We start from the raw sequence: 27,534 nt of genomic DNA, 5'->3' as shown, positions 1-27,534 counted from the left end.
GCGCGTGACGTTCAGAAAATGTTTTCTCCACATAACTTCCAGTGAATAGGCACATTTAATTTACGGAAGAACTCATAAACGTTGAAAAAATGTATAACAATTATTTAAAGAATTAGAGATAATCTACTCCTTTATGCAACCACTTTGTCAGATTTCAAAATAACGTTACGGAAAAAGCACATTGTTCAATATTCTGAGTACAGAACTTAGCCTTCAATGCTAAGCTATACAGTTAGCCTACAACCACGGCGTCGACAAATCTCTAACAATATGTTCGAAATATTTACTTACCTTTGCTGATCTTCGGCGGAATGCACTCGGATGGGCACCCACTTCCACAAGAAATGTTCATTTGTTCTGCAAAGTCCATCATTTATGTCCAAATACGTCCGTTTTGTTGACCCATCCAGAACACTTTACAATGCCATGTGGTGTGGATGCAAATCCATAGACGAAATGTTCAAAGTTCCATTACCGTTTGTAGAAACACGTCAAACTATGTTTACAATCAATCCTTTAGGGTATTTTTTTACGTAAAATTGCAATAATTTTACAACCGGCAATAGCTATTCATCCCAGAAGAAAAATATAAAAATGATGACGTCACGCATCATAAGACACCTCTCCTCAGACTGGCCAATGATTGACTGAGCCAAAATGATCTGCCCCGGTAACAGCTGACGGTTGAAACCAGTTCCTAAAGATTGTTGACAGCCAATGGAAGAGTTAGGAGGTGTAACGTTAATCCTATGTCACTGTAGTTTTTCAAGGGATTCAAAACAAAAACTACATTTCTAAATTCTCCCACTTCCTGATTCATATTTTTCTCAGGTTTTTTGCCTGCCATATGAGTTCTGTTATACTCACAGACACCATTCAAACAGTTTTAGAAACGTCAGAGTGTTTTCTATTCAAATCTACTAATAATATGCATATTCTATTTTCTGGGCCAGAGTAGTAACCTGTTTAAATTGGGTACGTTTTTCATCCGGCCGTGAAAATACTGCCCCCTAGCCCCTAGAGGTTAATTAAAATGCATTCCAGGTGACTATCTCATGAAGCTGGTTGTGAGAATGAGTGTGAGTGTGCAAAGCTGTCATCAAGGTAAAGGGTGGCTACTTTTAAGAATCTCAAATATAAAATATATTTGTATTTGTTTAACACTTTTTGGGGTACCACATGATTCCATATGCATTATTTCATAGCTTTGATGTCCTCACTAATATTCTACAATGTAGAAATGAAGAAAAACCCTGGAATGAGTAGATGTGTCCAAACTTTTGACTGGTACTGTATAACGTTGGGTGTCTGGGAGGCAGGGATGAAGGTGAACTGAGGGGTGTAGGAGGTATAGTGTGGGGGTGTAGGAAGCAGTGTGGGTGGTGAAAGAAGCAGGGCGAGGGGTGTAGGAAGCAGGGCGAGGAGTGTAGGAAGCAGGGCGAGGGGTGTAGGAAGCAGGGCGAGGGTGTAGGGGTGTCTGTGGTACCCAGCAGTGCCTCCACATCAGGCATGTCCCCGAGGTCCTGCAACAGCTCATGCAGCAGGTCGTTGTGGTCAGGGGAGATTGCTTCCAGGTGCTCCAACACTAGCTAGGACACACACAGAACACCACAAAGGTGGATTATGTCAGACACACACTCCTCCAAGACTAGGCCTCTCCAGCCCACACTGTATGTATGCTGTGTGTGATAACAGTTTGATGTTCGCCCTGTCTTTATAGACAGGGCGACACACACACACAGACACGCAGTAATAAACAAAGAATACTATTTACAGTAAAGTCTCAATACATGAACGAAATACATCCCCAAGGAGGATGAGATGAATGGAGGAAAGGACAGATAGATGATCCCCTCTTAGACCCCCTCCTAGCACAGCTCTGCAGTAATACCAAGCTCAGTCCTCTCTTCCTCCTTACGTGGAGATTGATAATGACAGGACGTTCATTGCCTTCCTATGGCAATGGACACAGCTGTGCTGGGGGGGGTCATCCATCCGTCCCTTCCTCCATTCATCTCATCCTCCTTGGGGATGTATTTCGTTCATGTATTGAGACTTTACTGTAAAATATAGTATTCTCTGTTTATTACTGTGTGTGTGTGTGTGTGTGTGTGTGTGTGTGTGTGTGTGTGTGTGTGTGTGTGTGTGTGTGTGTGTGTGTGTGTGTGTGTGCGTGTCAAAGTTGCAGTAAGGAAATCCTAAACTCTGTAACTGCAAGATAAAAGCTGAGCATGTCTGTCAGTGGGGTATAATGCACATCATGTCCATTGTTGTGCTTGTAAGCCATGTGGGTGAGGTGAGCAGAGAGTGAAACTAACGACGCCAAAAAGGATGTCAACATCTGAGACATTTGGCTATGAGAACCTCTGATGTCCTCCCTGTCACCATCACCCCTCTCATACCCAGGAGATGGAGAGGGACTAGAAGAGAGGGGGAAGGAAAAGGAGAGAGCGATGGGAAGAGGGAGACTAGAAGAGAGGGGGAAGGAAAAGGAGAGAGAGAGATGGAGAGGGAGAAGGAAAAGGAGAGAGCGATGGGAAGAGGGAGACTAGAAGTGAGGGGGAAGGAAAAGGAGAGAGAGAGATGGGAAGAGGGAGACTAGAAGAGAGGGGGAAGGAAAAGGAGAGAGCGATGGGAAGAGGGAGACTAGAAGAGAGGGGGTAGGAAAAGGAGAGAGAGAGATGGAGAGGGAGAAGGAAAAGGAGAGAGCGATGGGAAGAGGGAGACTAGAAGTGAGGGGGAAGGAAAAGGAGAGAGAGAGATGGGAAGAGGGAGACTAGAAGAGAGGGGGAAGGAAAAGGAGAGAGCAATGGGAAGAGGGAGACTAGAAGAGAGGGGGGAGGAAAAGGAGAGAGATGGGAAGAGGGAGACTAGAAGAGAGGGGGAAGGAAAAGGAGAGAGAGAGATGGAGAGGGAGACTAGGAGAGGGGGAAGGAATAGGAGAGAGTCCAAGGTCTTGTCCCAAATGGCACTTTATTCCCTATATAGGGCACTACTTTAACCAGGGCCCATAGCGCTCTGGCCAAATGTAGTGCACTATAAAGGGAATAGGGTGCCATTTGGGATGCACAGACAGTCTGGGCTTACCGAATGTGTGTTGATGATCTCATCTATAGAGATGTAGATGACAGGCTTGCACAGAGTCACCATGTCAGAGTACTCATCCACGTTAAACTTCTCCTCCGGCTCAGGGACGTCACACGCTGCCTGGAAAAACACCCTGAAAGACAGGATCAAAGCATTCTGTTGGTTTTTTACCTCACCAGGAAGATTACTGGACAAAAAGGGTAGTAGTAAAATCATTCACCATCTCTGATGAAACACTATTTATACAAAAGTATGTGGAATCGACTATTTTAGCCACACCCGTTGCTGACAGGTGTATAAAATCGCGCACACCGCCATGCAATCTCCACAGACTAACATTGGCAGTGGAAGAGCTCAGTGACTTTCAATGTGACACCATCATAGGATGCCACCTTTCCAACAAGTCAGTTCGTAAAATGTCTGCCCTGCTAGAGCAGCCCCGGTCAACTGTAAGTGCTGTTATGGAGAAGTTGAAACGTGTAGGAACAACAGCTCAGCCGTGAAGTGGTAGGCCACTCAAGCTCACAGAACTGGACCGCCGAGTGCTGAAGTGTGTAAAAATCGTCTGTCCTCGGTTGCAACACTCACTACCGAGTTCCAAACTGCCTCCGGAAGCAACGTCAGCAAAATAACTGTTCGTCGGTAGCTTCATGAAATGGGTTTCCATGGCCGAGCAGCCGCACACACGCCTAAGAAACACGATGTGCAATGATGCCTAGCGTCAGCTGGAGTGGTGTAAATCTCACCGCCATTGGACTCCGGAGCAGTGGAAATGCGTTCTCTGGAGTGATGAATCACGGTTCACCATCTGGCAGTCCGACAGACTAATCTGGGTTTGGCTGATGCCAGGAAAATGCTACCTGCCCGAATGCATAGTGCCAACTGTAAAGTTTGGAGGAGGAGGAAAAATGTTCTGGGGCTGTTTTTCATGATTCGGGCTAGGCCCCTTAATTCCAGTGAAGCAGCAGACAATGGCATTCTAGGCGATTCTGTGCTTCCAACTTTGTGGCAACAGTTTGGGGAAGGCCCTTTCCTGTTTCAGGTGACAAAGCCCCTGTGCACAGAGAGGTCCATACAGAAATGTTTTGTCGAGATCAGTGTGGAAGAACTTGACTGGCCTGCACAGAGCCCTGACCTCAACTCCATCGAACACCTTTGGGATGAACTGGAACGCCAACTGCGAGCCAGGTCTAGTAGAGGCTGTTATAGCAGCAAAGGGGGGACCAACTCCATATTAATGCTTATGATTTTGGAAGGAGACTGTTCGACGAGCAGGTGTCCACATGCTATTGGTCATGTACTAGTGTATTATCAAAGATGTCTGATATCTAGCCAATAAACAAAAACATTAAGGCCGTTTTCACATACAGTGCTGCTTAAAAGTATGTGAACACCTTGTGCAATTACAGATTTTTTACGTTTTTACCATAAAATCTTAATTTAATCAGAACAAGTATTTTTGATCTGACATAACAGGTTAATGTTTACCAATACCATATGTTAATGTAGAGGAAATCATGCGTGTAGTAGAAAAACAAAATTAAAAAGGAATTGGTGCTGGTGCAAAAATAAGTGAACCCCAAGTTGCATTAGTTAAATCAAGTAGGTAAACAGAATCAGGTGGGTTAATAATTGGGTACCAAATGAACCAATCAAAGGAGAGATCTTTAGGAAAGAGTTTGGACGGGACTCTGATAAATAGAGATAAGAAACCTGGTCAGTTTGGTGTTTACCCATCCAGGTGAATGCAAAGCACACCATGCAGAGAGGAAAGGAGATCTCAGAGGACATCAGGACGAGGGTAGTGAGAGCACATCAGTCTGGGGAAGGTTATAAAATCATCTCAAAAAGATTTGAGCTCCATCAGTCCACTGTGAGGAAAATCATTTACAAATGGAGAGCATTTAACATGACAGCAACTCAGCCTAGAAGTGGATGCTCTTCCAAAATATCCCCAAGAGCAATAATAAATCAGGTAAAAGCCAACCCAAACATAACTTGTAGAGATTTGCAGACCTCCCTTGCTGCATCTCAGGTAACTGTGCATGCTTCAACAATAAGAAGAACACTGAATCAAAATGCAATTAATGGGAGGGTTGCTAGGAAGAAGCCTCTGCTGTCAAAAAATAACTAAACTGCCCATCTTAACTTTGCCAGAGACCACCTGGACAAACCTGAAGGTTTCTGGAAGTCCATTCTCTGGACCGATGAGTCCAAAATCGACCTTTTTTGGTCACAATCAACACCGCTATGTTTGTCAAAAACCCAACACTGCCTACTACCAAAAGGACCTTATCCCAACAGTCAAGCATGGTGGTGGGAATGTCAAGATCTGGAGCTGCTTCTCCTCCTCTGGACCTGGACGACTCCACATCACTAAGGGAACCATGAATTCTGAGTCAAACCAGGAGATTCTTGAACAGAACGTCAGGCCATCAGTCAAAATGGGTCTTCTAACAAGACAACAACCCAAAGCATTCAAGCAAATCTACCAAAGAATGGCTCCGGAGAAAGAAAATTGGTGTTTTGGATTGGCCAAGTCAAAGTCCTGACTTAAATCCAATCGAGATGCTGTGGCTGGACCTGAAGAGGGCAGTTCATGCCAGACACCCCTCAAACCTCACTCAATTAGCTGAGTTCTGTAAGGAGGAGTGGACAAAAATCCCTCGAAACAGATGTCAGAGACTGATTACTGGCTATAGGAGACATTTACTCCAAGTTATCGCTGCTAATCGAGGTGCCAAAAGCTATTGACTGAAGGGGTTCACATTTCTGCACACATCAAATCTTGCACACATCAAAGTTTCTGTTAAATAAAGAAAATATCATTTATTTTGTGTGTCATTTACTTGGAATGTATTTATTACGAATTGGAGTTTAGATAAGGATTTTATGTTTATTTTAATATTTTATAGCAAAAGAATGACCAGCCCTGTAGGATTCACATACTTTCAAGCAGCACTGTATGTAGAGACTAGCATGGTGTTGAAGATACTGAGTGAGGTTGAAAAGTGGCAGAACTTCCCTTTAAAAGACAAAACATATCCTGTGTAATTACGGTTTTGTCTTTGCTTTTTTAGTAGCGGCTGGAGTTCAAACTGATTTCCAGTAAAGATAAGTCAATAATGTAAGAGGTCGGGGCAGAGAATTCAGGGAACACAAGCCTTTGTCCCTTTCTCGCTCTGTCTGTGTGGTATTGCGTTTTAGTGAAGACACATTGCTGACACTGCACTTTCACACAAAGACACTTCCTCTTTCTCCTGGCTCACCTCTGCTCCCATGTCAACTTAACCCTGCCCTGACCTCCCTAGCGTTTATCGGTAAAGCCCGCTCTTTTTCTTATCTCATCCCCTTCTGCTTTATTAGATGGCACATTCCTCTATACATGGCAGTCTCAGGAGCAGTTCTACTCAGAGTGAATTTAATATTTAAAAACATGGTGACAGTTTTAGTCCTACAGAGGTCTGCTAGCCAACAGCTCTTTTGGGGCAGCGGTTCTGTTTCTTCACGAGCGTCGGCCTGAGCCAGACACTACAGAGGTTCACACATCTTTCCATAATAAGGATCAGATGCACAGCTTCGAGATTTGAGGGAATGTATAGATCAAATAAATATCGATAAAGTGCCGCAGTAAACAGTCTGCGCAGCACATAGCGCAGACAAAGGCCAACCCTTGTGAATAAGCAATTTTTTTTTATCTCGGAACGGGCCGGCAGATAGAAAACTATAACTCCCAGACCCATCTTAACTGAACCTCAGCCAAAAGGCTTGGGAGTTGTAGATATTTACTCTCACCTGAACTTCTGGTAGGTCTGGGAGATGTAGTTGTTCATGGGGGTCATGTGGGCATTCTCTCCCTCGAACAGCTTGTTGGCGGCGGCGTGCTGCAGCATCTTGGCCACGGAGCCCAGGTTGCGACGCTGGTCAGAGTGGAGCTGACCTCCGGCTGACATGTCTATGATGTCGAAGCCGTCCGGAGCCACTATGGCTGGGTTCATATAGCGGTAGTACAGCAGGTTCCCTACAATCTGACAGCCGACACACACACACACACACACACTCAGTTAAACATAGCTTCATGGCATCACAAAGCGCTGTCATAAAGACCTGTATTAATCAGTACAAACTGGAGTTTCTGAATATCTGCATGGGGACTACAGTGTCAGGGAACACTAAAGGAACTTGATATTACCAAACCAATATCAGCAACATGAACGAAAGGTGTATGAATGGCAAAGGAGAGAACATTCACCTTCAACAACTCATCCTCTGTAGCATCTGGGAACTTTTCATGAAGTGAATTTTTCAGGACCTTTGCAACGTACCTCATGCCATAGCTACATGCACAACAACAAAAAACATGGACAAGATGTGAAACCAGCATGCATTAAAAATATACACAACATAGTGAATTGATGCACAAATGATGGGGCGCATCAACATAAAATGCAGGGGACCATGACCATTTCAGAAAATGATGGGTGTATTTTAGTCTGTTGTATAAAATAACTGTGGTGCCCCCCTGTGGAGTATACTGAGCACTGCAGAGTGGGGATTCAACAGTTGTCTAAACCAGTAGCTTTGTAACATGGATGGGTTGTAACCCTCTGGCCTCTCTAAGCACTGTTTTGTCTACCCTTCCACTAACACACCACTGGGGTTGCCTCCCAAATGGAACACTATGCCCTTTGTAGCGCACTACTTTTGACCAAGGCAGGGAAGGAAAAAGGACGCATTTTTTAAGTATTCCAACCAGGCCTTAGACTTACGGGATGTTGTCCAGTGACGACACGATGGAGTTGAGCACTTTGTCTGTGGCTGTCCGCAGCGCCCGACTGGAGGACTCCAGCTTGGCACGTACTTCCTCGTGTGACATGGCCTGGTCCGGGGTCACCTCGTAAGGCAGTTTACTGAGAGAGGTAGGACAACATTGAGGTCAGTGTATGTTTGTGTGAGTGTACGCATGTGTGATTGTATGTGTCTGTGTGCAGTGGTAGAAAAAGTATGAGTAAAAATGTAGATACCTTAATAGAAAGTTACTCTAGTAAAAGTGAAAGTCACCGAGTAAAATACTACTTGAGTAAAAGTCTAAAAGTATTTGGTTTAAAATGTACTTCAGTATCAAAAGCAAATTGAATTATTAAAATATACTTAAGTATCAAAAGTAAAAGTATAAATCATTTCAAATTCCTTATATTAAGCAAAGTGGACGGCACCATGTTCTTGTTTTTAAAATGTACAGATAGCCAGGGGCACACTCCCACACTCAGATATTATTTACAGACGGCCAGGGGCACACTCCCACACTCAGATATTATTTACAGACGGCCAGGGGCACACTCCCACACTCAGATATTATTTACAGACGGCCAGGGGAACACTCCCACACTCAGATATTATTTACAGACAGCCAGGGGCACACTCCCACACTCAGATATTATTTACAGACGGCCAGGGGCACACTCTCACACTCAGATATTATTTACAGATAGCCAGGGGCACACTCCCACACTCAGATATTATTTACAGACAGCCAGGGGCACACTCCCACACTCAGATATTATTTACAGACGGCCAGGGGCACACTCCCACACTCAGATATTATTTACAGATAGCCAGGGGCACACTCCCACACTCAGATATTATTTACAGACGGCCAGGGGCACACTCCCACACTCAGATATTATTTACAGATAGCCAGGGGCACACTCCCACACTCAGATATTATTTACAGACGGCCAGGGGCACACTCCCACACTCAGATATTATTTACAGACGGCCAGGGGCACACTCCCACACTCAGATATTATTTACAGACGGCCAGGGGAACACTCCCACACTCAGATATTATTTACAGACGGCCAGGGGAACACTCCCACACTCAGATATTATTTACAGATAGCCAGGGGCACACTCCCACACTCAGATATTATTTACAGACAGCCAGGGGCACACTCCCACACTCAGATATTATTTACAGACGGCCAGGGGAACACTCCCACACTCAGATATTATTTACAGACAGCCAGGGGCACACTCCCACACTCAGATATTATTTACAGACAGCCAGGGGCACACTCCCACACTCAGATATTATTTACAGACGGCCAGGGGCACACTCCCACACTCAGATATTATTTACAGACAGCCAGGGGCACACTCCCACACTCAGATATTATTTACAGACGGCCAGGGGCACACTCCCACACTCAGATATTATTTACAGATAGCCAGGGGCACACTCCCACACTCAGATATTATTTACAGATAGCCAGGGGCACACTCCCACACTCAGATATTATTTACAGATGGCCAGGGGCACACTCTCACACTCAGATATTATTTACAGATGGCCAGGGGCACACTCTCACACTCAGATATTATTTACAGATAGCCAGGGGCACACTCCCACACTCAGATATTATTTACAGACGGCCAGGGGCACACTCCCACACTCAGATATTATTTACAGATAGCCAGGGGCACACTCCCACACTCAGATATTATTTACAGATAGCCAGGGGCACACTCCCACACTCAGATATTATTTACAGACAGCCAGGGGCACACTCCCACACTCAGATATTATTTACAGACGGCCAGGGGCACACTCTCACACTCAGATATTATTTACAGATGGTCAGGGGCACACTCCCACACTCAGATATTATTTACAGATAGCCAGGGGCACACTCTCACACTCAGATATTATTTACAGATAGCCAGGGGCACACTCCCACACTCAGATATTATTTACAGATAGCCAGGGGCACACTCCCACACTCAGATATTATTTACAGACGGCCAGGGGCACACTCCCACACTCAGATATTATTTACAGACGGCCAGGGGCACACTCCCACACTCAGATATTATTTACAGACGGCCAGGGGCACACTCCCACACTCAGATATTATTTACAGATAGCCAGGGGCACACTCTCACACTCAGATATTATTTACAGATAGCCAGGGGCACACTCCCACACTCAGATATTATTTACAGATAGCCAGGGGCACACTCTCACACTCAGATATTATTTACAGATAGCCAGGGGCACACTCCCACACTCAGACATTATTTACAAAAGATGCATTTGTGTTTCGTGAGTCCGCCAGACCATAGGCAGTACGGATGACCACGTGTTCTCTTGATAAGTGTGTGAATTTCACAATTTTCTTGTTCTGCTAAGCAGGGTTGTCAGGGAAAATGTATGGAGTAAAAAGTTGTCAAAAATTTACATTTTCTTTAGGGATGTAGTGAAGTAAAAGTTGGCAAAAATATAAATAGTAAAGTACAGATACCCCAAAAACTACTTAAGTAGTACTTTAAAGTATTTTTACACAACTGTCTGTGTGTGTGCCCCACCTGGCCTCTCCAGTGTTGGTCTCCAGCTGGTTGACCCAGGCCTTGTATACTTCCACAGGGTTGGTGTTGATGCCCAGGCCCTTGTCCTCGATGATCTCCTTGACCACAGGTGCCAGCAGCTGCCTCAGCGTGTTGTGACCACGGGCTCCACGGTTGAAGCTCACCACCATCTTGATGACCGTGGGGTTCCCAGTCACGATGTCCTGGATCTGATCCACCTTGGACCTGAGGGAGAGCAAGAGAGACACATTTTATCATGCAACCATATTATTCCTTTATATTCAGGAAACATCAGACAACTTATATATAATACTGTATATGATTGAGAGGATCCTTGAGTTATGAAGTAGGAGGTCATGTGGATTACTGTCTGTTGCACTCAACAGTGCTACTGTACATCGTTGCCTTATCATGAGTGCAAAGAAATAATAGACCATCTGTAGTAACTGTATAAGCGAGGTGTACGATTTGGGACAGGTGACAGTTCCACTCACTTGATCTCCTCCTCCAGAGCGGTCTTAAAGAGTTTGAGCAGCAGGTACTCCTCTCTCTGGTTGGAGGCGTAGTTATACAGGGTGAAGATCACTGTGTCCATGAACTTAGTAGACTTGTTCTGGGGCATCTGGAAGATCAACTTGGCCAGGTATGAAGGGTTGGTCTGTGGAGAGGAGATCGAGGTAAAAGTGTGTGTGTGTGTGTGTGTGTGTGTGTGTGTGTGTGTGTGTGTGTGTGTGTGTGTGTGTGTGTGTGCGTCTTAGTGTGTTCTGTGTTTCGAACTCACCTGCAGCAGGTAGAAGAGGTGCTGGTAAGCCTCTAGTTTCTTCCTCTTGTCTTTGCTCAGTGCCTTGATGCCTTGCCTGTCCCCTGCAGCCAGCTCTTCTTTACTCTTCTTCACCGTCAGCTTCTTACTATGGGAAACCACATCCTGGGAAGATGGACAGTAGGCAGCATGAAAAAAGCCCTGCTCACCTATACAGTTGTGTTAGATCAGTGATAACTTTAAGAAAGACAGGGAAGAAGAATGCATTATCCAAGTATCTGAGCAGGCCTATGACTATTGTAGACTAAGTGCCATCTCCAGAAACAGTTGTTATCAGCAGCATAAGGGGAATGGCTCTGGGAACCGTAGCAGGACTGCTGTGAATAAGCATAGTTTCTCAGCTGTGTTGAAAAGCATTGTTTTGTCAGTCGTGTTCCCTCGGTGTGTAAAACTATAAAATGTCACCTGGAGGGTGATCCTGTTCTTGACTAGCAGGCCAATCTTAATGTCCATCAGGTTGAGGTCTTTCTCCATCTGCTGATTGGACCGGATCTTAGTGACCACTTCCTCCCTAAGCCGTGTCACTTCCTGTTCTTCCAGCAGGTCCAGGCTGCTCTGCTCCAGCAGGTGTACAAACTTACGCACCACCGACAGAGGAGGGTCCTGAGCCCCGGCTACAGGGCAGACACACAGACAGACAAAGAGAAAGACGGACACAGACAGACATAAAAGCATTAAAAAGATGAACATTGCAATTGTATCGGAGAGGTTCAGGTAGTTCCTTCTCTGTCTGAAACTGTGACTTCTTTAAAAATGTGTGACGTATTAAATGCTGTCCGAACTCACTGAGTGTTCTGTAGTCGTCTCTGGCTTTGTTAGCCTTGAGGAAAGCCTGGATCTTCACTATGTCTTTCTCCTGAACATACAAACAAGACAGAAGGTAATCAAGCTTCAGCAAATATCACTGATGAATAATATGATATAATATGAATACATTACATAACTCCTTATTTGTAATGTAGGTTCTTTGTTACTCACATGGTCTTTGAAATACTGCAGTCTTTGAGAGTATTTACTTTTGGCTCTCCACATTTTAACAAACGACTGAAGCTGGACCAGGAGGAATACAACAATGTCAGCAACGGGTAACTGTGTTTTAATTTGAGATGAGTCTCCTGAAAATTGATACTTGCTTTTTCACCATTTCAAACTAATGTTCTCTCTTTCCAATAAGGCTCACAGCCCCAAAACTCATTACCTTGACGACAGTCCCCACGTTGCTTTGTAGCACATTCATTCTGTCTTTGTATATCTTCCTCTGTTTATAGCCCTTCCAGGAGGCCTATATATAAACATGAGGAAATCAAAACCAGAACCAGCTCTGTCCATGTGTGTTTACAGCATTTGTGAGTAAACTACAAAAGCAGTACGTGAATGTTAACTGTAGATATTACATTTGTGTTTGACTTAATAAACCGGTCGGTGTAGAACATATGACACAGTATAGTACCTGTAGTCGGACCACGTGTGGTTCTTGTTGTCGTAGGAAGTCCAGTCTCTGGGCGTGAGCTCTCCTCACCAGGTAACCTCTAACCCGAGCCTGTAGCTGAGTTACCAGGGCCTCGTTGGCCAACCATAACTGCTCCCTGTTATACTCCGCTGTCACACTTCCAACCACACTCTGACCAGGGGACACACACATGAATACAGTTCTAGTGTTGTAATGCATTATACATGACTTATAACATGTTACATGGTCTATGGTGAAGTGTAATTTAGTATGAGAATGTTATTTGTACATTGTCCCAACGTTTTAAGTAACATATTTTCATCAATAATAATGTAGAAAGGTATTTCTCCAACATACAAGCAGGTGTGTATGTACCTGTATTTCCTCTCTGCTGAGCTGTGTGCTGTTGTGTGTGAAGTCCTCTGGCTCCTCCCAGGTTCCCTCTCTGTTCTCCAGATTGTAGTAGTAGTCATAACCTCTCTTGATCTGGTGTTTCACCCACACACTATCACTGCTGCCTGCTGCAGGGGAAACAACACGGCATACATTTAGGGAGGAATCCTGAACAGGGATGAATCCTAACCTGAGACCCTCCTAATTTCCAGCATTTGACGTTACACGTTAAGACAAGTTGGGAGGGTAATGTCTTGAATTGTGTGAGAGTGTCTTGACGAGAGAACAAACATCCATAAATGTTTCTTTAATCTGTTACAGTGTAGGTGTACAAATGAGTAATAAACTGATTTATAAAGCAGATTGTATGCCAGGTTACCAGTAGTAACGTTGAGGTCCTGGCGCTGGCTCAGCTGTGTCTGGTAGGTGTCTGCACACTCAGACAGAACCCCTCTCAGCCCTGGCAGGGGTGATTGGAGGGCCTGCAGGGTGATTTGGGAGTCTCCCGCCGCCACCTCCCTGTTGATGTCTGCCACTGCTCCAGCCACTGCCACAGATGAAACACACAAAGGAACAATTTACATTTTGGTAATTTAGCAGACACTCTTATCCAGTGGCTGGAGTTAAGACATTTGAATGGTGAAGAACTTCTAAGAACTTATTTGTTGATGGTTTAGAGCATGTGGCTGTGAGTGAGCATGGTGTGCCTACATGTGAGAGCTTCCTCTTCATCTTGGTTGGCTGTGTGTATGCCTTCTTGGATCTGGTTGAGCCACAGCACAGCAGACTCATCCCCCGAGCTCTGGAGTCACAGACACACACTGAGTCAATCTCCGCTTTTCAGAGTGGTAGACCACACGAACAAAAACAAACAAAGCAATGCCAAATTCTAGCTTGAGATGTTCACACATAATTAGAACTTTGCTGTAATTTTAGCACTTGAGTTAGGACCACAAATCTCAAGTTAGGATTGAGCCCTAACTGAATGTTTTTTTTCCCAAATACTATCCAAGACAGCACATGTACAGTTGGCATTCCAAAGGAACAGCTAAATATATCATACCTGGGTTCAAATACAAAATCATTTAAAATATACTGCTAAAAAAATAAAGGGAACACTAAAATAACACATCCTAGATCTGAATGAATGAAATAATCTTATTAAATACTTTTTCTTTACATAGTTGAATGTGGTGACAACAAAATCACACAAAAATAATCAATGGAAATCCAATTTATCAACCCATGGAGGTCTGGATTTGGAGTCACACTCAAAATTAAAGTGGAAAACCACACTACAGGCTGATCCAACTTTGATGTAATGTCCTTAAAACAAGTCAAAATGAGGCTCAGTAGTGTGTGTGGCCTCCACGTGCCTGTATGACCTCCCTACAACGCCTGGGCATGCTCCTGATGAGGTGGCGGATGGTCTCCTGAGGGATCTCCTCCCAGACCTGGACTAAAGCATCCGCCAACTCCTGGACAGTCTGTGGTGCAACGTGGCGTTGGTGGATGGAGCGAGACATGATGTCCCAGATGTGCTCAATTGGATTCAGGTCTGGGGAACGGGCGGGCCAGTCCATAGCATCAATGCCTTCCTCTTGCAGGAACTGCTGACACACTCCAGCCACATGAGGTCTAGCACTGTCATGCATTAGGAGGAACCCAGGGCCAACCGCACCAGCATATGGTCTCACAAGGGGTCTGAGGATCTCATCTCGGTACCTAATGGCAGTCAGGCTACCTCTGGCGAGCACATGGAGGGCTGTGTGGCCACCCCACACCATGACTGACCCACCGCCAAACCGGTCATGCTGGAGGATGTTGCAGGCAGCAGAACGTTCTCCACGGTGTCTCCAGACTCTGTCACGTCTGTCACATGTGCTCAGTGTGAACCTGCTTTCATCTGTGAAGAGCACAGGGCGCCAGTGGCGAATTTGCCAATCTTGGTGTTCTCTGGCAAATGCCAAACGTCCTGCACGGTGTTGGGCTGTAAGCACAACCCCCACCTGTGGACGTCGGGCCCTCATACCACCCTCATGGAGTCTGTTTCTGACCGTTTGAGCAGACACATGCACATTTGTGGCCTGCTGGAGGTCATTTTGCAGGGCTCTGGCAGTGCTCCTCTTGCTCCTCCTTGCACAAAGGCAGAGGTAGCGGTCCTGCTGCTGGGTTGTTGCCTTCCTATGGCCTCCTCCACGTCTCCTGATGTACTGGCCTGTCTCCTGGTAGCGCCTCCATGCTCTGGACACTACGCTGACAGACACAGCAAACCTTCTTGCCACAGCTCGCATTGATGTGCCATCCTGGATGAGCTGCACTACCTGAGCCACTTGTGTGGGTTGTAGACTCCGTCTCATGCTACCACTAGAGTGAAAGCACCGCCAGCATTCAAAAGTGACCAAAACATCAGCCAGAAAGCATAAGAACTGAGAAGCGGTCTGTGGTCACCACCTGCCGAACCACTCCTTTATTGGGGGTGTCTTGCTAATTGCCTATAATTTCCACCTGTTGTCTATTCCATTTGCACAACAGCATGTGAAATTTATTGTCAATCAGTGTTGCTTCCTAAGTGGACAGTTTGATTTCACAGAAGTGTGATTGACTTGGAGTTACATTGTGTTGTTTAAGTGTTCCCTTTATTTTTTTAAGCAGTGTAGTTTGAGCACTGCAGGCCAAATGGACAGGGTCTTTCTATTGATTTATGAAGCCAGGCAAGCTCAAACAGGCACAGATAAAGTATTTGTAAAGTATTTGAAGCCCAGGTATGAAGCATATTAACAGCTACGGAAACAGCGCCAGCATGAACAAGAAGCTCTACCATTTCCTCTGTGTCCAGAGGTAAGACCTGAGGGAAAATGTTAAAACATGGATTGTTAGTTAGTGGCCAAAACATCTTCAGCTCAGTCCACAACATTGGTCATGGGGGCTCAAACACAAACACCACCTAAAATAGCAAAAAAACCTCACTGAACATTTATTCTCCATAACCACACAAAAGGCAGGAAGGAAGTCAAGGGAAAACATGCCCCTTTGGTTTCTGCCATGAACCCACTGACCGTACAGTATATGGATAGCTTTAGGACATGCAGTCAATCTTGTTACTGTAACATTAGGCTAGTCATTTTTTAATAGTCAAGAAGATCTTCAGTCACAGAAACTTGCACAATAAACCCATAACATTGAAACAGCCAAAGGTCTTCCTGGGAATGGCATAATAGAACACTAAGGGAAAAAACCAAAGTGAGAAATGAACAAACTGTAAACTATTAGGGTGTCTCATCCCGCTGCAACAAATGTCTCCTCCCACTACAACGAATCAGCAAATAGCTGCTGACACAGAGATCAGGAATTCAGTTTCAGGCCTGGACATGAAAAAAAATACACACACAAAATGCATACAGCCTGATGGTTCAGTGTTAACACTATCGGAGTGTGGACTTACAGTACAGTAGCCTGTCTGACCATGTGAACCAGCAGTCTGGATGGCCAGTTGATCCTGCTAGTTGTTGATCCTGCTAGTAGACAACTAGCCTATAGCAGGTCTACTGAAGAACTAGAGGACTTTGAGTTGGAATAATAACGTGGAGGAGATAGGAGAAAGACATGGCAAACCTACTATCTGGGATACTCTTCTGTCTGTTAGTAGGACTCTCTTTCCAGGACAATGGTAAGTCACTTTCTTTTTACATTTCTCATTAGGATTTTATAGAATCTCTAAGAACCTTAACCTTGGAATTCCATATTACATGTGGGACTTTTTATCCACTTGGTAAAGCTGTTTATTGTCAGATCTTTAGGCTGGGTTGAACAGTTCCGTTTCCCCTAAAACAGGAAAACAAGACATGTTTTCTCTAACCAAATGTTATGCCAGAAAGTCTTCAGCTTGACAATATACACATGGAGATTCACTCTTCCCCCAGTATACTGTCACATTTGGTCACATGTATGATGAAGTCTAAATCATCATACATGTTTTAAACAGAATCTTGAGATAACTAACTTTAAAACGTCATTTCCATTTTATACTGTGTTTCATGACTATGTATGCAAAGTATAAAACCTCTCATGTGAATTAAAATCTATGGAAATATTCTTCCCCCTATTTTACCACAAACAGAGGAGAAACTCAAGACAAAAAGAACGGTCCCAGATGTGTTGAAACCAAAGACGTTCAACGGCAGGGGATACCAGCCCAACTGTACAGCTGAGACAGGGCCCCCCAGCCTGGTCCCTCTGTCCCCTGGGGCCCCTGGGCTGGACGTGAGGCTGGAGGACCCTGCAGCAGCCTACACCACGGGGCTCCTCAGCACCAGGCTCATCCCCTCAGCCTATCTCCTGGCCATGACAGTGGGCATCCCCTCTAACGCTTTCATCCTGGCCTTCCTGAGGCTCCGGGCCAGGTCCTACTCCATGGCTGTCCTCTACCTGAGCCTGGCCCTCTCCGACCTGCTCCTCCTGCTCTCCCTGGCCCTCCGCATCCACTACCACCTCAACGGAAACAACTGGGTGTTCGGCGAGGCGGCCTGTCGCATCGTCACCGCCTGTTTCTACTGCAACGTCTACTGCTCTGCCCACACCATCGCGTGCATCAGCCTGAAGCGCTACCTGGCCGTGGTGAGGCCCTTCCTCTACAGTCGGCTGCCCAAGAAGGCCTGGACGCTGGGGGCAAGCCTGGGCATGTGGGGCCTGTTTGGAGCAGCTGTGGTACCAGAACTCCTGGTGAGGCAGAGCTTCTTGCTGCCCCGTATGGGCCTCATCACCTGCCATGACATACTGCCCCTGGAGGAGGATTCCCATGCCCTGCTGGTGCCCTACAGGCTGACACTGGTCTGTTTAGGGTTCCTCGTGCCATTTGTGACCTGTGCCTGGACCCATGTGGCAGTGGTGTGGCACCTGGGTCACTCAGGCCTCGACTGGACACCCTTCATCAGAGTCAGTACACTGGTCTTCCTCATCTTCACCGTGTGTTTCGCTCCCAGCGGCGTCCTCCATATTGCCCACTATGTGAGGCTGTCCACCAGTGGAGAGGACGGGATGTATGTGTACTCCAGCGCTGCAGTGTGTCTGTGCTGCTTCCACAGCTGTCTGGACCCATTCCTGTGTGTGCTCATGTCCAGGACAACCACCTCCAGAATACGCTTTGGTTCGCTCAGGACACCTCAGAGACTTGCTGTTCCGGTGTAGAGACTCTGTGTGTGTGTGTGTGTGTGTGTGTGTGTGTGTGTGTGTGTGTGTGTGTGTGTGTGTGTGTGTGTGTGTGTGTGTGTGTGTTGGAAAGAAGGCTAATGCGTGCACCGATTTAAAGCAACAATATTCGAGTGATAGACTGTTTTAAAAAACTCTGCAGCTGCAATAAAAAAAATAATTTTACAATTAAAAAACAAGGTGACCCTCGAAAGCCAGATGGAGTTGGGTAAATTAGACACGCATTCGGTCTTTATATTACTGTGGTATAGGTTATGCTGCAGCAAATGTACCTGTCACAAGAAAGAAAAAAATTGTGACCATGAGATGATAGGTCAACATGAATTGTGAACCGCACTCCATACCGAGATGGGTCTGTCCCCACCCTAAGTGTTGATTCATCATGCAGAGGTTGTAGTGAAGCCAGATGTAGACATTGCATATAATAATAACATATAATCCATTTCAGGCTATGCTATTAAAATATTTATATTATTATAATTTACCAGTTTCTCGCAGTTATTTATCCCGGGAAAAGAGAGTGGTTTTGGGTGGGAAATCCCGGTAAATGGGTTCCCGCCATTCTTATGACTGACTGCATTTCACACTACTTCTGGATTATAATTGGACTGTAAAGCTCGTATGAATGTCCTGCTTAATATAATGTTTGTGTCATCATCGCAAATCCACTGCATTATACATAAAACACTTCAACCAGAAAAATGGCACTTTGGCTAGCTTTGGTACAGTCTATGTCAATCAGTGATAATATTCTAGTTAATAACCTCTACAGGATCGGTATCCCTATACTGGGATGGTTGTTGCTAACGTGCACTAATGTGATTAGAATGACTACCAGCCAACTTTCCAGGACATACAGTGCCTTACAAAAGTATTCACCCTCCTTGGCGTTTTTCCTATTTTGTTGCATTACAACCTGCAATTTAAATCTATTTTTATTTGGATTTCATGTAATGGACATACACAAAATAGTCCAAATTGGTGAAGAAGTGAAATGAAAAAAATTACTTGTTTCAAAAAATATATATTTTTTTAAAAACATAAAACTGCTACGTGCATATGTATTCACCTCCTTTGCTATGAAGCCCCTAAATAAGATCTGGTGCAAACAATTACCTTCAGAAGTCACATAATTAGTTAAATAAAGTCCACCTGCGTGCAATGTAAGTGTCACATGATCTCAGTATATATACACACACCTGTTCTGAAAGGCCCCAGAGTCTGCAACACCACCAAGCAAGGGGCACCACCAAGCAAGGGGCACCACCAAGCAAGGGGCACCACCAAGCAAGGGGCACCACCAAGCAAGGGGCACCACCAAGCAAGGGGCACCACCAAGCAAGGGGCACCACCAAGCAAGGGGCACCACCAAGCAAGGGGCACCATGAAGACCAAGGAGCACCATGAAGACCAAGGAGCACCATGAAGACCAAGGAGCACCATGAAGACCAAGGAGCTCTCCAAACAGGTCAGGGATAAAGTTGTGGAGAAGTACAGATCAGGGTTGGGTTATAAAAAAATATCAGAAACTTTGAACATCCCACGGAGCACCATTAAATCCATTATTAAAAAATGGAAAGAATATGGCACCACAACAAACCTGCCAAGAGAGGGCCGCCCACCAAAACTCACAGACCAGGCAAGGAGGGCATTAATCAGAGAGGCAACAAAGAGACCAAAGATAACCCTGAAGGAGCTGCAAAACTCCACAGCGGAGATTGGCGTATTTGTCTGTAGGACCACTTTAAGCCATACACTCCACAGAGCTGGGCTTTATGGAAGAGAGGCCAGAAAAAAATAAGCGAACATGTTTGGTGTTCGCCAAAAGGCATGTGGGAGACTATCATCTAAGTCCTATCATCAACTGATTTGAGCCAGTGTACGGCTGTGGATTGACTGCATTGTTTGTATGGAATGTTGGCATATTGGCAGATCATTTGAAAAATGTGTGGAATCACTACACTTAAACTGGCTGGCTAGCTAACAAACATACTGTGCAGATCTTAAAAATCATTGTTTTACATATTATCTTATCACAGCACTGGCTGACTGATGGCTTACCAACTCCCTTACCAAAATGGCTGACCATTTATACCGTCATAGAAGGTTCATGTCCATTCTAGTATTGATGGTTTTATTTGTGTACTTTATCAGCAAGGATGTCCTGAAAAGCCAGCTGGCGGCAACAGTGATGACAAAAACAATTCTCCCAGAGGATGTTAAGAAACCAGACAGTGTTGGAGCCAAAAAGGACACGACTACTTCAAAGTTACCTTCATGTACTGTTATGTCTTGTTCACAATGACAACTTCTAAATAATACCCTTTCAGTACAAATTAAGTGTATTCATGTAGGCCTATTCCCATACATTCATTTGTTAATTACTTCCCATTTTACTGAATATTTAAAATGGTCCATATTGATAGAAGGAGCAGGGTTTAGATAAAGGTGAGGGCAGGTTCATACCTGTGCTCCAGACAGACCTGTTACAGCATGCTTCCATTAATCACTGACCATCTCTCATGTCTCAGGCCCTCCCTCTTATTAAGTCTAGGTTACAGATCTAGAGTGCGTCCCAAATGGCACCATATTCCCTATATAGTGCGCTACTTTTGACCAGAGCACTGGGCACTGATTAAAAGTAACGCACTATATAGCGAATACAGCAACCTAGATCTGTAAGATCTGATCAACAGCTGTGATCCCGAGCCTCTGAGTAGCACTCTGTCCTTGAAATGTATGAAGATTTCTCTGCTCGAGGGAATATACACAGTGTCTAAACATTAGGAACACCTTCCTAATATTGATTTGCACCTCCCCTGTTGTTCTCAGAAAAGCCTCAATTCATCGGGCATGGACTCTATAAGGTCTTGAAAGCTTTCCACAGAGATGCTGGCCCATGACTCCAATGCTTCCCACAGTTGTGTCAAGTTGGCTGGATGTCCTTTGGGTGGTGGACCATTCTTGATACACACAGGAAACTGAGTGAAAAACCCAGCAGCACTGCAGTTCTTGACGTACAAACCGGTGAGCCTGGCACCTACTACCATACCCCATTCAAAAGGTACTTAAATCTTTTGTCTTGCCCATTCACCCTCTGAGTGGCACACATACACAATCCATGTTTTGTACACTCAGTGTAGGATCTCATAATGGCTGGCAGTACAATACCTTGCAGATGATTAGCTTGGTGTTCTGCAGGACGTCGTGGTAGTGTTTGGCTATGGCTGGGTTGACTCCCTGCAGTTTGGCCGTGGGCAGGAGCAGGGCAGAGAGGGTCTGGTTAGGGTCACCAGAGCTCAGTGCCTCATTGATCTCAGATATAGCAATAATACCTAGAGGGGGAATGAGACAGACAGCACATGTAGTGAGTTTGACAGTCAGGGGAGAGTTTGACAGTCAGGGGAGAGTTTGACAGTCAGGGGAGAGTTTGACAGTCAGGGGAGAGTTTGACAGTCAGGGGAGAGTTTGACAGTCAGGGGAGAGTTTGACAGTCAGGGGAGAGTTTGACAGTCAGGGGAGAGTTTAACTGCACCAAGTACAGGTGAACAACCATAATGACACTGAACTCAGTACTACTTCATCATGTACATTTCAGATTTATAGTGTGTGGATTTATTTATTTGAGACTGCAGACTATTCTACCAGCCGTAGTGAAATGGTTGGACTTTGCACCCTATCCCCTATGGGGGAATAGGGTTGCATTTGGGATGCAACCAGTTAAGAGGATGTGACCTACGCTCGTGTTCCTCGTGCACCTGCAGATTGACTGTGTCGATGGTCTTCTGAACATCATTCCAGGTGAGGAACTCCAGGCCGCGGGACAGACTGTCGGCTCTGAGGCTGATCAGAGTGTCTGCGTACCTGAGAGACAGGGGGAGAGGGGGATGGAGAGGGGGAGGGGAAAGGAGGAGAGGAGAGAGCGAGAGGGGGGAGGGGAAAGGAGGAGAGGAGAGAGCGAGAGGGGGGAGGGGAAAGGAGGAGAGGAGAGAGCGAGAGGGGGGAGGGGAAAGGAGGAGAGGAGAGAGCGAGAGGGGGGAGGGGAAAGGAGGAGAGGAGAGAGCGAGAGGGGGGAGGGGAAAGGAGGAGAGGAGAGAGGGAAAGGAGGAGAGGAGAGAGCGAGAGGGGGGAGGGGAAAGGAGGAGAGAGGGAGAGGAAAGAAGGAGAGAGGGAGAGGAAAGAGAGGGGGAAGGCCAAGGGAGGTTACATATTAGGTAGACAGACAGTTCTAGGTGTTATCTGTGTGCTTCTGTGGTGAGCTGTGGAGAGAGTTTCCTCTCGAGGGACATGGTTGTGGGGTTACCTGTGCAGGTTGTGATGGTGGTGGCGTTAGCTACCTGTGCAGGTTGTGATGGTGGCGGCGTTAGCTACCTGTGCAGGTTGTGATGGTGGTGGTGGTGGCGGCGTTAGCTACCTGTGCAGGTTGTGATGGTGGTGGCGGCGTTAGCTACCTGTGCAGGTTGTGATGGTGGTGGCGGCGTTAGCTACCTGTGCAGGTTGTGATGGTGGTGGCGGCGTTAGCTACCTGTGCAGGTTGTGATGGTGGTGGCGGCGTTAGCTACCTGTGCAGGTTGTGATGGTGGTGGCGGCGTTAGCTACCTGTGCAGGTTGTGATGGTGGTGGCGGCGTTAGCTACCTGTGCAGGTTGTGGTGGTGGTGGCGGCGTTAGCTACCTGTGCAGGTTGTGGTGGTGGTGGCGGCGTTAGCTACCTGTGCAGGTTGTGGTGGTGGTGGCGGCGTTAGCTACCTGTGCAGGTTGTGATGGTGGTGGCGGCGTTAGCTACCTGTGCAGGTTGTGATGGTGGTGGCGGCGTTAGCTACCTGTGCAGGTTGTGATGGTGGTGGCGGCGTTAGCTACCTGTGCAGGTTGTGATGGTGGTGGCGGCGTTAGCTACCTGTGCAGGTTGTGATGGTGGTGGCGGCGTTAGCTACCTGTGCAGGTTGTGATGGTGGTGGCGGCGTTAGCTACCTGTGCAGGTTGTGATGGTGGCGTTAGCTACCTGTGCAGGTTGTGATGGTGGTGGTGGTGGTGTTAGCTACCTGTGCAGGTTGTGATGGTGGTGGTGTAAGCTACCTGTGCAGGTTGTGATGGTGGTGGTGTTAGCTACCTGTGCAGGTTGTGATGGTGGTGGTGGTGTTGTTAGCTACCTGTGCAGGTTGTGATGGTGGTGGTGGTGGTGTTAGCTACCTGTGCAGGTTGTGATGGTGGTGGTGTTAGCTACCTGTGCAGGTTGTGATGGTGGTGGTGGTGTTAGCTACCTGTGCAGGTTGTGATGGTGGTGGTGGTGTTAGCTACCTGTGCAGGTTGTGATGGTGGTGGTGGTGGTGTTAGCTACCTGTGCAGGTTGTGATGGTGGTGGTGGTGTGTTAGCTACCTGTGCAGGTTGTGATGATGGTGGTGGTGTTAGCTACCTGTGCAGGTTGTGATGATGGTGGTGGTGTTAGCTACCTGTGCAGGTTGTGATGATGGTGGTGGTGTTAGCTACCTGTGCAGGTTGTGATGGTGGTGGTGGTGGTGTTAGCTACCTGTGCAGGTTGTGATGGTGGTGGTGGTGGCGTTAGCTACCTGTGCAGGTTGTGATGGTGGTGGTGGTGGCGTTAGCTACCTGTGCAGGTTGTGATGGTGGTGGTGTTTAGCTACCTGTGCAGGTTGTGATGGTGGTGGTGGTGTTAGCTACCTGTGCAGGTTGTGATGGTGGTGGTGGTGTTAGCTACCTGTGCAGGTTGTGATGGTGGTGGTGGTGGTGTTAGCTACCTGTGCAGGTTGTGATGGTGGTGGTGGTGGTGGTGTTAGCTACCTGTGCAGGTTGTGATGATGGTGGTGGTGTTAGCTACCTGTGCAGGTTGTGATGATGGTGGTGGTGTTAGCTACCTGTGCAGGTTGTGATGATGGTGGTGGTGTTAGCTACCTGTGCAGGTTGTGATGGTGGTGGTGGTGGTGTTAGCTACCTGTGCAGGTTGTGATGGTGGTGGTGGTGGTGTTAGCTACCTGTGCAGGTTGTGATGGTGGTGGTGGTGGCGTTAGCTACCTGTGCAGGTTGTGATGGTGGTGGTGTTAGCTACCTGTGCAGGTTGTGATGGTGGTGGTGTTAGCTACCTGTGCAGGTTGTGATGGTGGTGGTGTTAGCTACCTGTGCAGGTTGTGATGGTGGTGGCGTTAGCTACCTGTGCAGGTTGTGATGGTGGTGGTGGTGGCGTTAGCTACCTGTGCAGGTTGTGATGGTGGTGGTGGTGGCGTTAGCTACCTGTGCAGGTTGTGATGGTGGTGGTGGTGGCGTTAGCTACCTGTGCAGGTTGTGATGGTGGTGGTGGTGGCGTTAGCTACCTGTGCAGGTTGTGATGGTGGTGGTGGTGGCGTTAGCTACCTGTGCAGGTTGTGATGGTGGTGGTGGTGGCGTTAGCTACCTGTGCAGGTTGTGATGGTGGTGGTGGTGGCGTTAGCTACCTGTGCAGGTTGTGATGGTGGTGGTGGTGGCGTTAGCTACCTGTGCAGGTTGTGATGGTGGTGGTGGTGGCGTTAGCTACCTGTGCAGGTTGTGATGGTGGTGGTGGTGGTGTTAGCTACCTGTGCAGGTTGTGATGATGGTGGTGGTGTTAGCTACCTGTGCAGGTTGTGATGATGGTGGTGGCGTTAGCTACCTGTGCAGGTTGTGATGGTGGTGGTGGTGGCGTTAGCTACCTGTGCAGGTTGTGATGGTGGTGGTGGTGGCGTTAGCTACCTGTGCAGGTTGTGATGGTGGTGGTGGTGGCGTTAGCTACCTGTGCAGGTTGTGATGGTGGTGGTGGTGGCGTTAGCTACCTGTGCAGGTTGTGATGGTGGTGGTGGTGGCGTTAGCTACCTCTGCAGGTTGTGGTGGTGGCGTTAGCTACCTGTGCAGGTGGTGGTGGTGGCGTTAGCTACCTGTGCAGGTGGTGGTGGTGGCGTTAGCTACCTGTGCAGGTGGTGGTGGTGGCGTTAGCTACCTGTGCAGGTGGTGGTGGTGGCGTTAGCTACCTGTGCAGGTTGTGATGGTGGCGTTAGCTACCTGTGCAGGTTGTGATGGTGGCGTTAGCTACCTGTGCAGGTTGTGATGGTGGCGTTAGCTACCTGTGCAGGTTGTGATGGTGGCGTTAGCTACCTGTGCAGGTTGTGATGGTGGCGTTAGCTACCTGTGCAGGTTGTGATGGTGGTGGTGGTGGTGTTAGCTACCTGTGCAGGTTGTGATGGTGGTGGTGTTAGCTACCTGTGCAGGTTGTGATGGTGGTGGTGTTAGCTACCTGTGCAGGTTGTGATGGTGGTGGTGTTAGCTACCTGTGCAGGTTGTGATGGTGGTGGTGGTGGTGTTAGCTACCTGTGCAGGTTGTGATGGTGGTGGTGGTGTTAGCTACCTGTGCAGGTTGTGATGGTGGTGGTGGTGGTGTTAGCTACCTGTGCAGGTTGTGATGGTGGTGGTGGTGGTGTTAGCTACCTGTGCAGGTTGTGATGGTGGTGGTGGTGGTGTTAGCTACCTGTGCAGGTTGTGATGGTGGTGGTGGTGGTGTTAGCTACCTGTGCAGGTTGTGGTGGTGGTGGTGTTAGCTACCTGTGCAGGTTGTGGTGGTGGTGGCGGCGTTAGCTACCTGTGCAGGTTGTGATGGTGGCGGCGTTAGCTACCTGTGCAGGTTGTGATGGTGGCGGCGTTAGCTACCTGTGCAGGTTGTGATGGTGGTGGCGTTAGCTAGCTGTGCAGGTTGTGATGGTGGTGGCGTTAGCTAGCTGTGCAGGTTGTGATGGTGGTGGCGTTAGCTACCTGTGCAGGTTGTGATGGTGGTGGCGTTAGCTACCTGTGCAGGTTGTGATGGTGGTGGCGTTAGCTACCTGTGCAGGTTGTGATGGTGGTGGTGGTGGCGTTAGCTACCTGTGCAGGTTGTGATGGTGGCGTTAGCTACCTGTGCAGGTTGTGATGGTGGCGTTAGCTACCTGTGCAGGTGGTGGTGGTGGCGTTAGCTACCTGTGCAGGTGGTGGTGGTGGCGTTAGCTACCTGTGCAGGTGGTGGTGGTGGCGTTAGCTACCTGTGCAGGTTGTGATGGTGGCGTTAGCTACCTGTGCAGGTTGTGATGGTGGCGTTAGCTACCTGTGCAGGTTGTGATGGTGGTGGTGTTAGCTACCTGTGCAGGTTGTGATGGTGGTGGTGTTAGCTACCTGTGCAGGTTGTGATGGTGGTGGTGTTAGCTACCTGTGCAGGTTGTGATGGTGGTGGTGGTGGTGTTAGCTACCTGTGCAGGTTGTGATGGTGGTGGTGGTGGTGTTAGCTACCTGTGCAGGTTGTGATGGTGGTGGTGGTGGTGTTAGCTACCTGTGCAGGTTGTGATGATGGTGGTGGTGTTAGCTACCTGTGCAGGTTGTGATGGTGGTGGTGTTAGCTACCTGTGCAGGTTGTGATGGTGGTGGTGGTGGTGGTGTTAGCTACCTGTGCAGGTTGTGATGATGGTGGTGGTGTTAGCTACCTGTGCAGGTTGTGATGGTGGTGGTGGTGGTGTTAGCTACCTGTGCAGGTTGTGATGGTGGTGGTGGTGGCGTTAGCTACCTGTGCAGGTTGTGATGGTGGTGGTGGTGGTGTTAGCTACCTGTGCAGGTTGTGATGGTGGTGGTGTTAGCTACCTGTGCAGGTTGTGATGGTGGTGGTGGTGGCGTTAGCTACCTGTGCAGGTTGTGATGGTGGTGGTGGTGGCGTTAGCTACCTGTGCAGGTTGTGATGGTGGTGGTGGTGGCGTTAGCTACCTGTGCAGGTTGTGATGGTGGTGGTGGTGGCGTTAGCTACCTGTGCAGGTTGTGATGGTGGTGGTGGTGGCGTTAGCTACCTGTGCAGGTTGTGATGGTGGTGGTGGTGGCGTTAGCTACCTGTGCAGGTTGTGATGGTGGTGGTGGTGGCGTTTAGCTACCTGTGCAGGTTGTGATGGTGGTGGTGGTGGTGTTAGCTACCTGTGCAGGTTGTGATGGTGGTGGTGGTGGTGTTAGCTACCTGTGCAGGTTGTGATGATGGTGGTGGCGTTAGCTACCTGTGCAGGTTGTGATGATGGTGGTGGCGTTAGCTACCTGTGCAGGTTGTGATGGTGGTGGTGGTGGCGTTAGCTACCTGTGCAGGTTGTGTGTGGTGGTGGTGGCGTTAGCTACCTGTGCAGGTGGTGGTGGTGGCGTTAGCTACCTGTGCAGGTGGTGGTGGTGGCGTTAGCTACCTGTGCAGGTGG

The 27,534-nt window shown here is 47.4% G+C and overlaps 2 protein-coding genes across 3 annotated transcripts in view; one reads left to right on the top strand and one right to left on the bottom strand.

Moving 5' to 3' along the window:
• LOC106580416 (ras GTPase-activating-like protein IQGAP1) overlaps positions 1 to 27,534 on the bottom strand; it is an 83,993-nt gene that overhangs the window by 13,764 nt on the left and 42,695 nt on the right. For both annotated transcript variants that reach the window (XM_014161454.2, XM_014161455.2), the window contains exons 14-31: positions 22,066 to 22,190; positions 21,498 to 21,661; positions 13,830 to 13,920; positions 13,498 to 13,665; positions 13,101 to 13,246; positions 12,726 to 12,896; positions 12,474 to 12,557; positions 12,254 to 12,325; positions 12,062 to 12,131; positions 11,681 to 11,889; positions 11,237 to 11,380; positions 10,950 to 11,113; positions 10,456 to 10,680; positions 7,857 to 7,997; positions 7,340 to 7,424; positions 6,883 to 7,115; positions 3,088 to 3,220; positions 1,487 to 1,589 (exon numbers count right to left, since the gene is read on the bottom strand). In XM_014161454.2, the coding sequence (XP_014016929.1) occupies positions 1,487 to 1,589; positions 3,088 to 3,220; positions 6,883 to 7,115; positions 7,340 to 7,424; positions 7,857 to 7,997; positions 10,456 to 10,680; positions 10,950 to 11,113; positions 11,237 to 11,380; positions 11,681 to 11,889; positions 12,062 to 12,131; positions 12,254 to 12,325; positions 12,474 to 12,557; positions 12,726 to 12,896; positions 13,101 to 13,246; positions 13,498 to 13,665; positions 13,830 to 13,920; positions 21,498 to 21,661; positions 22,066 to 22,190 (2,528 nt within the window). The remainder of the gene's footprint in view (positions 1 to 1,486; positions 1,590 to 3,087; positions 3,221 to 6,882; positions 7,116 to 7,339; positions 7,425 to 7,856; positions 7,998 to 10,455; positions 10,681 to 10,949; positions 11,114 to 11,236; positions 11,381 to 11,680; positions 11,890 to 12,061; positions 12,132 to 12,253; positions 12,326 to 12,473; positions 12,558 to 12,725; positions 12,897 to 13,100; positions 13,247 to 13,497; positions 13,666 to 13,829; positions 13,921 to 21,497; positions 21,662 to 22,065; positions 22,191 to 27,534) is intronic.
• LOC106580417 (proteinase-activated receptor 3) lies at positions 16,469 to 18,806 on the top strand. Its single transcript, XM_014161456.2, has 2 exons — positions 16,469 to 16,788; positions 17,239 to 18,806. The coding sequence occupies exons 1-2, from the start codon at positions 16,725 to 16,727 to the stop codon at positions 18,303 to 18,305; spliced, it is 1,131 nt and encodes a 376-aa protein (XP_014016931.1). The 5' UTR covers positions 16,469 to 16,724; the 3' UTR covers positions 18,306 to 18,806.

The sequence above is a fragment of the Salmo salar genome, chromosome ssa20 (assembly GCF_905237065.1).
Source record: "Salmo salar chromosome ssa20, Ssal_v3.1, whole genome shotgun sequence".
In the NCBI taxonomy this organism is placed as follows: domain Eukaryota; kingdom Metazoa; phylum Chordata; class Actinopteri; order Salmoniformes; family Salmonidae; genus Salmo; species Salmo salar.
The sequence above is the reverse complement of the archived record's forward strand: the minus strand, read 5'-3'. Positions and strand labels throughout refer to the sequence as shown.

Excerpts from the sequence above, each read along its gene's own strand:
- LOC106580417 (XM_014161456.2), top strand. The coding sequence starts at position 16,725 with ATGGCAAACCTACTATCTGGGATACTCTTCTGTCTGTTAGTAGGACTC. Across the intron at positions 16,789-17,238 it reads ACTCTCTTTCCAGGACAATG|AGGAGAAACTCAAGACAAAA; the intron begins GTAAGTCACTTT and ends TACCACAAACAG.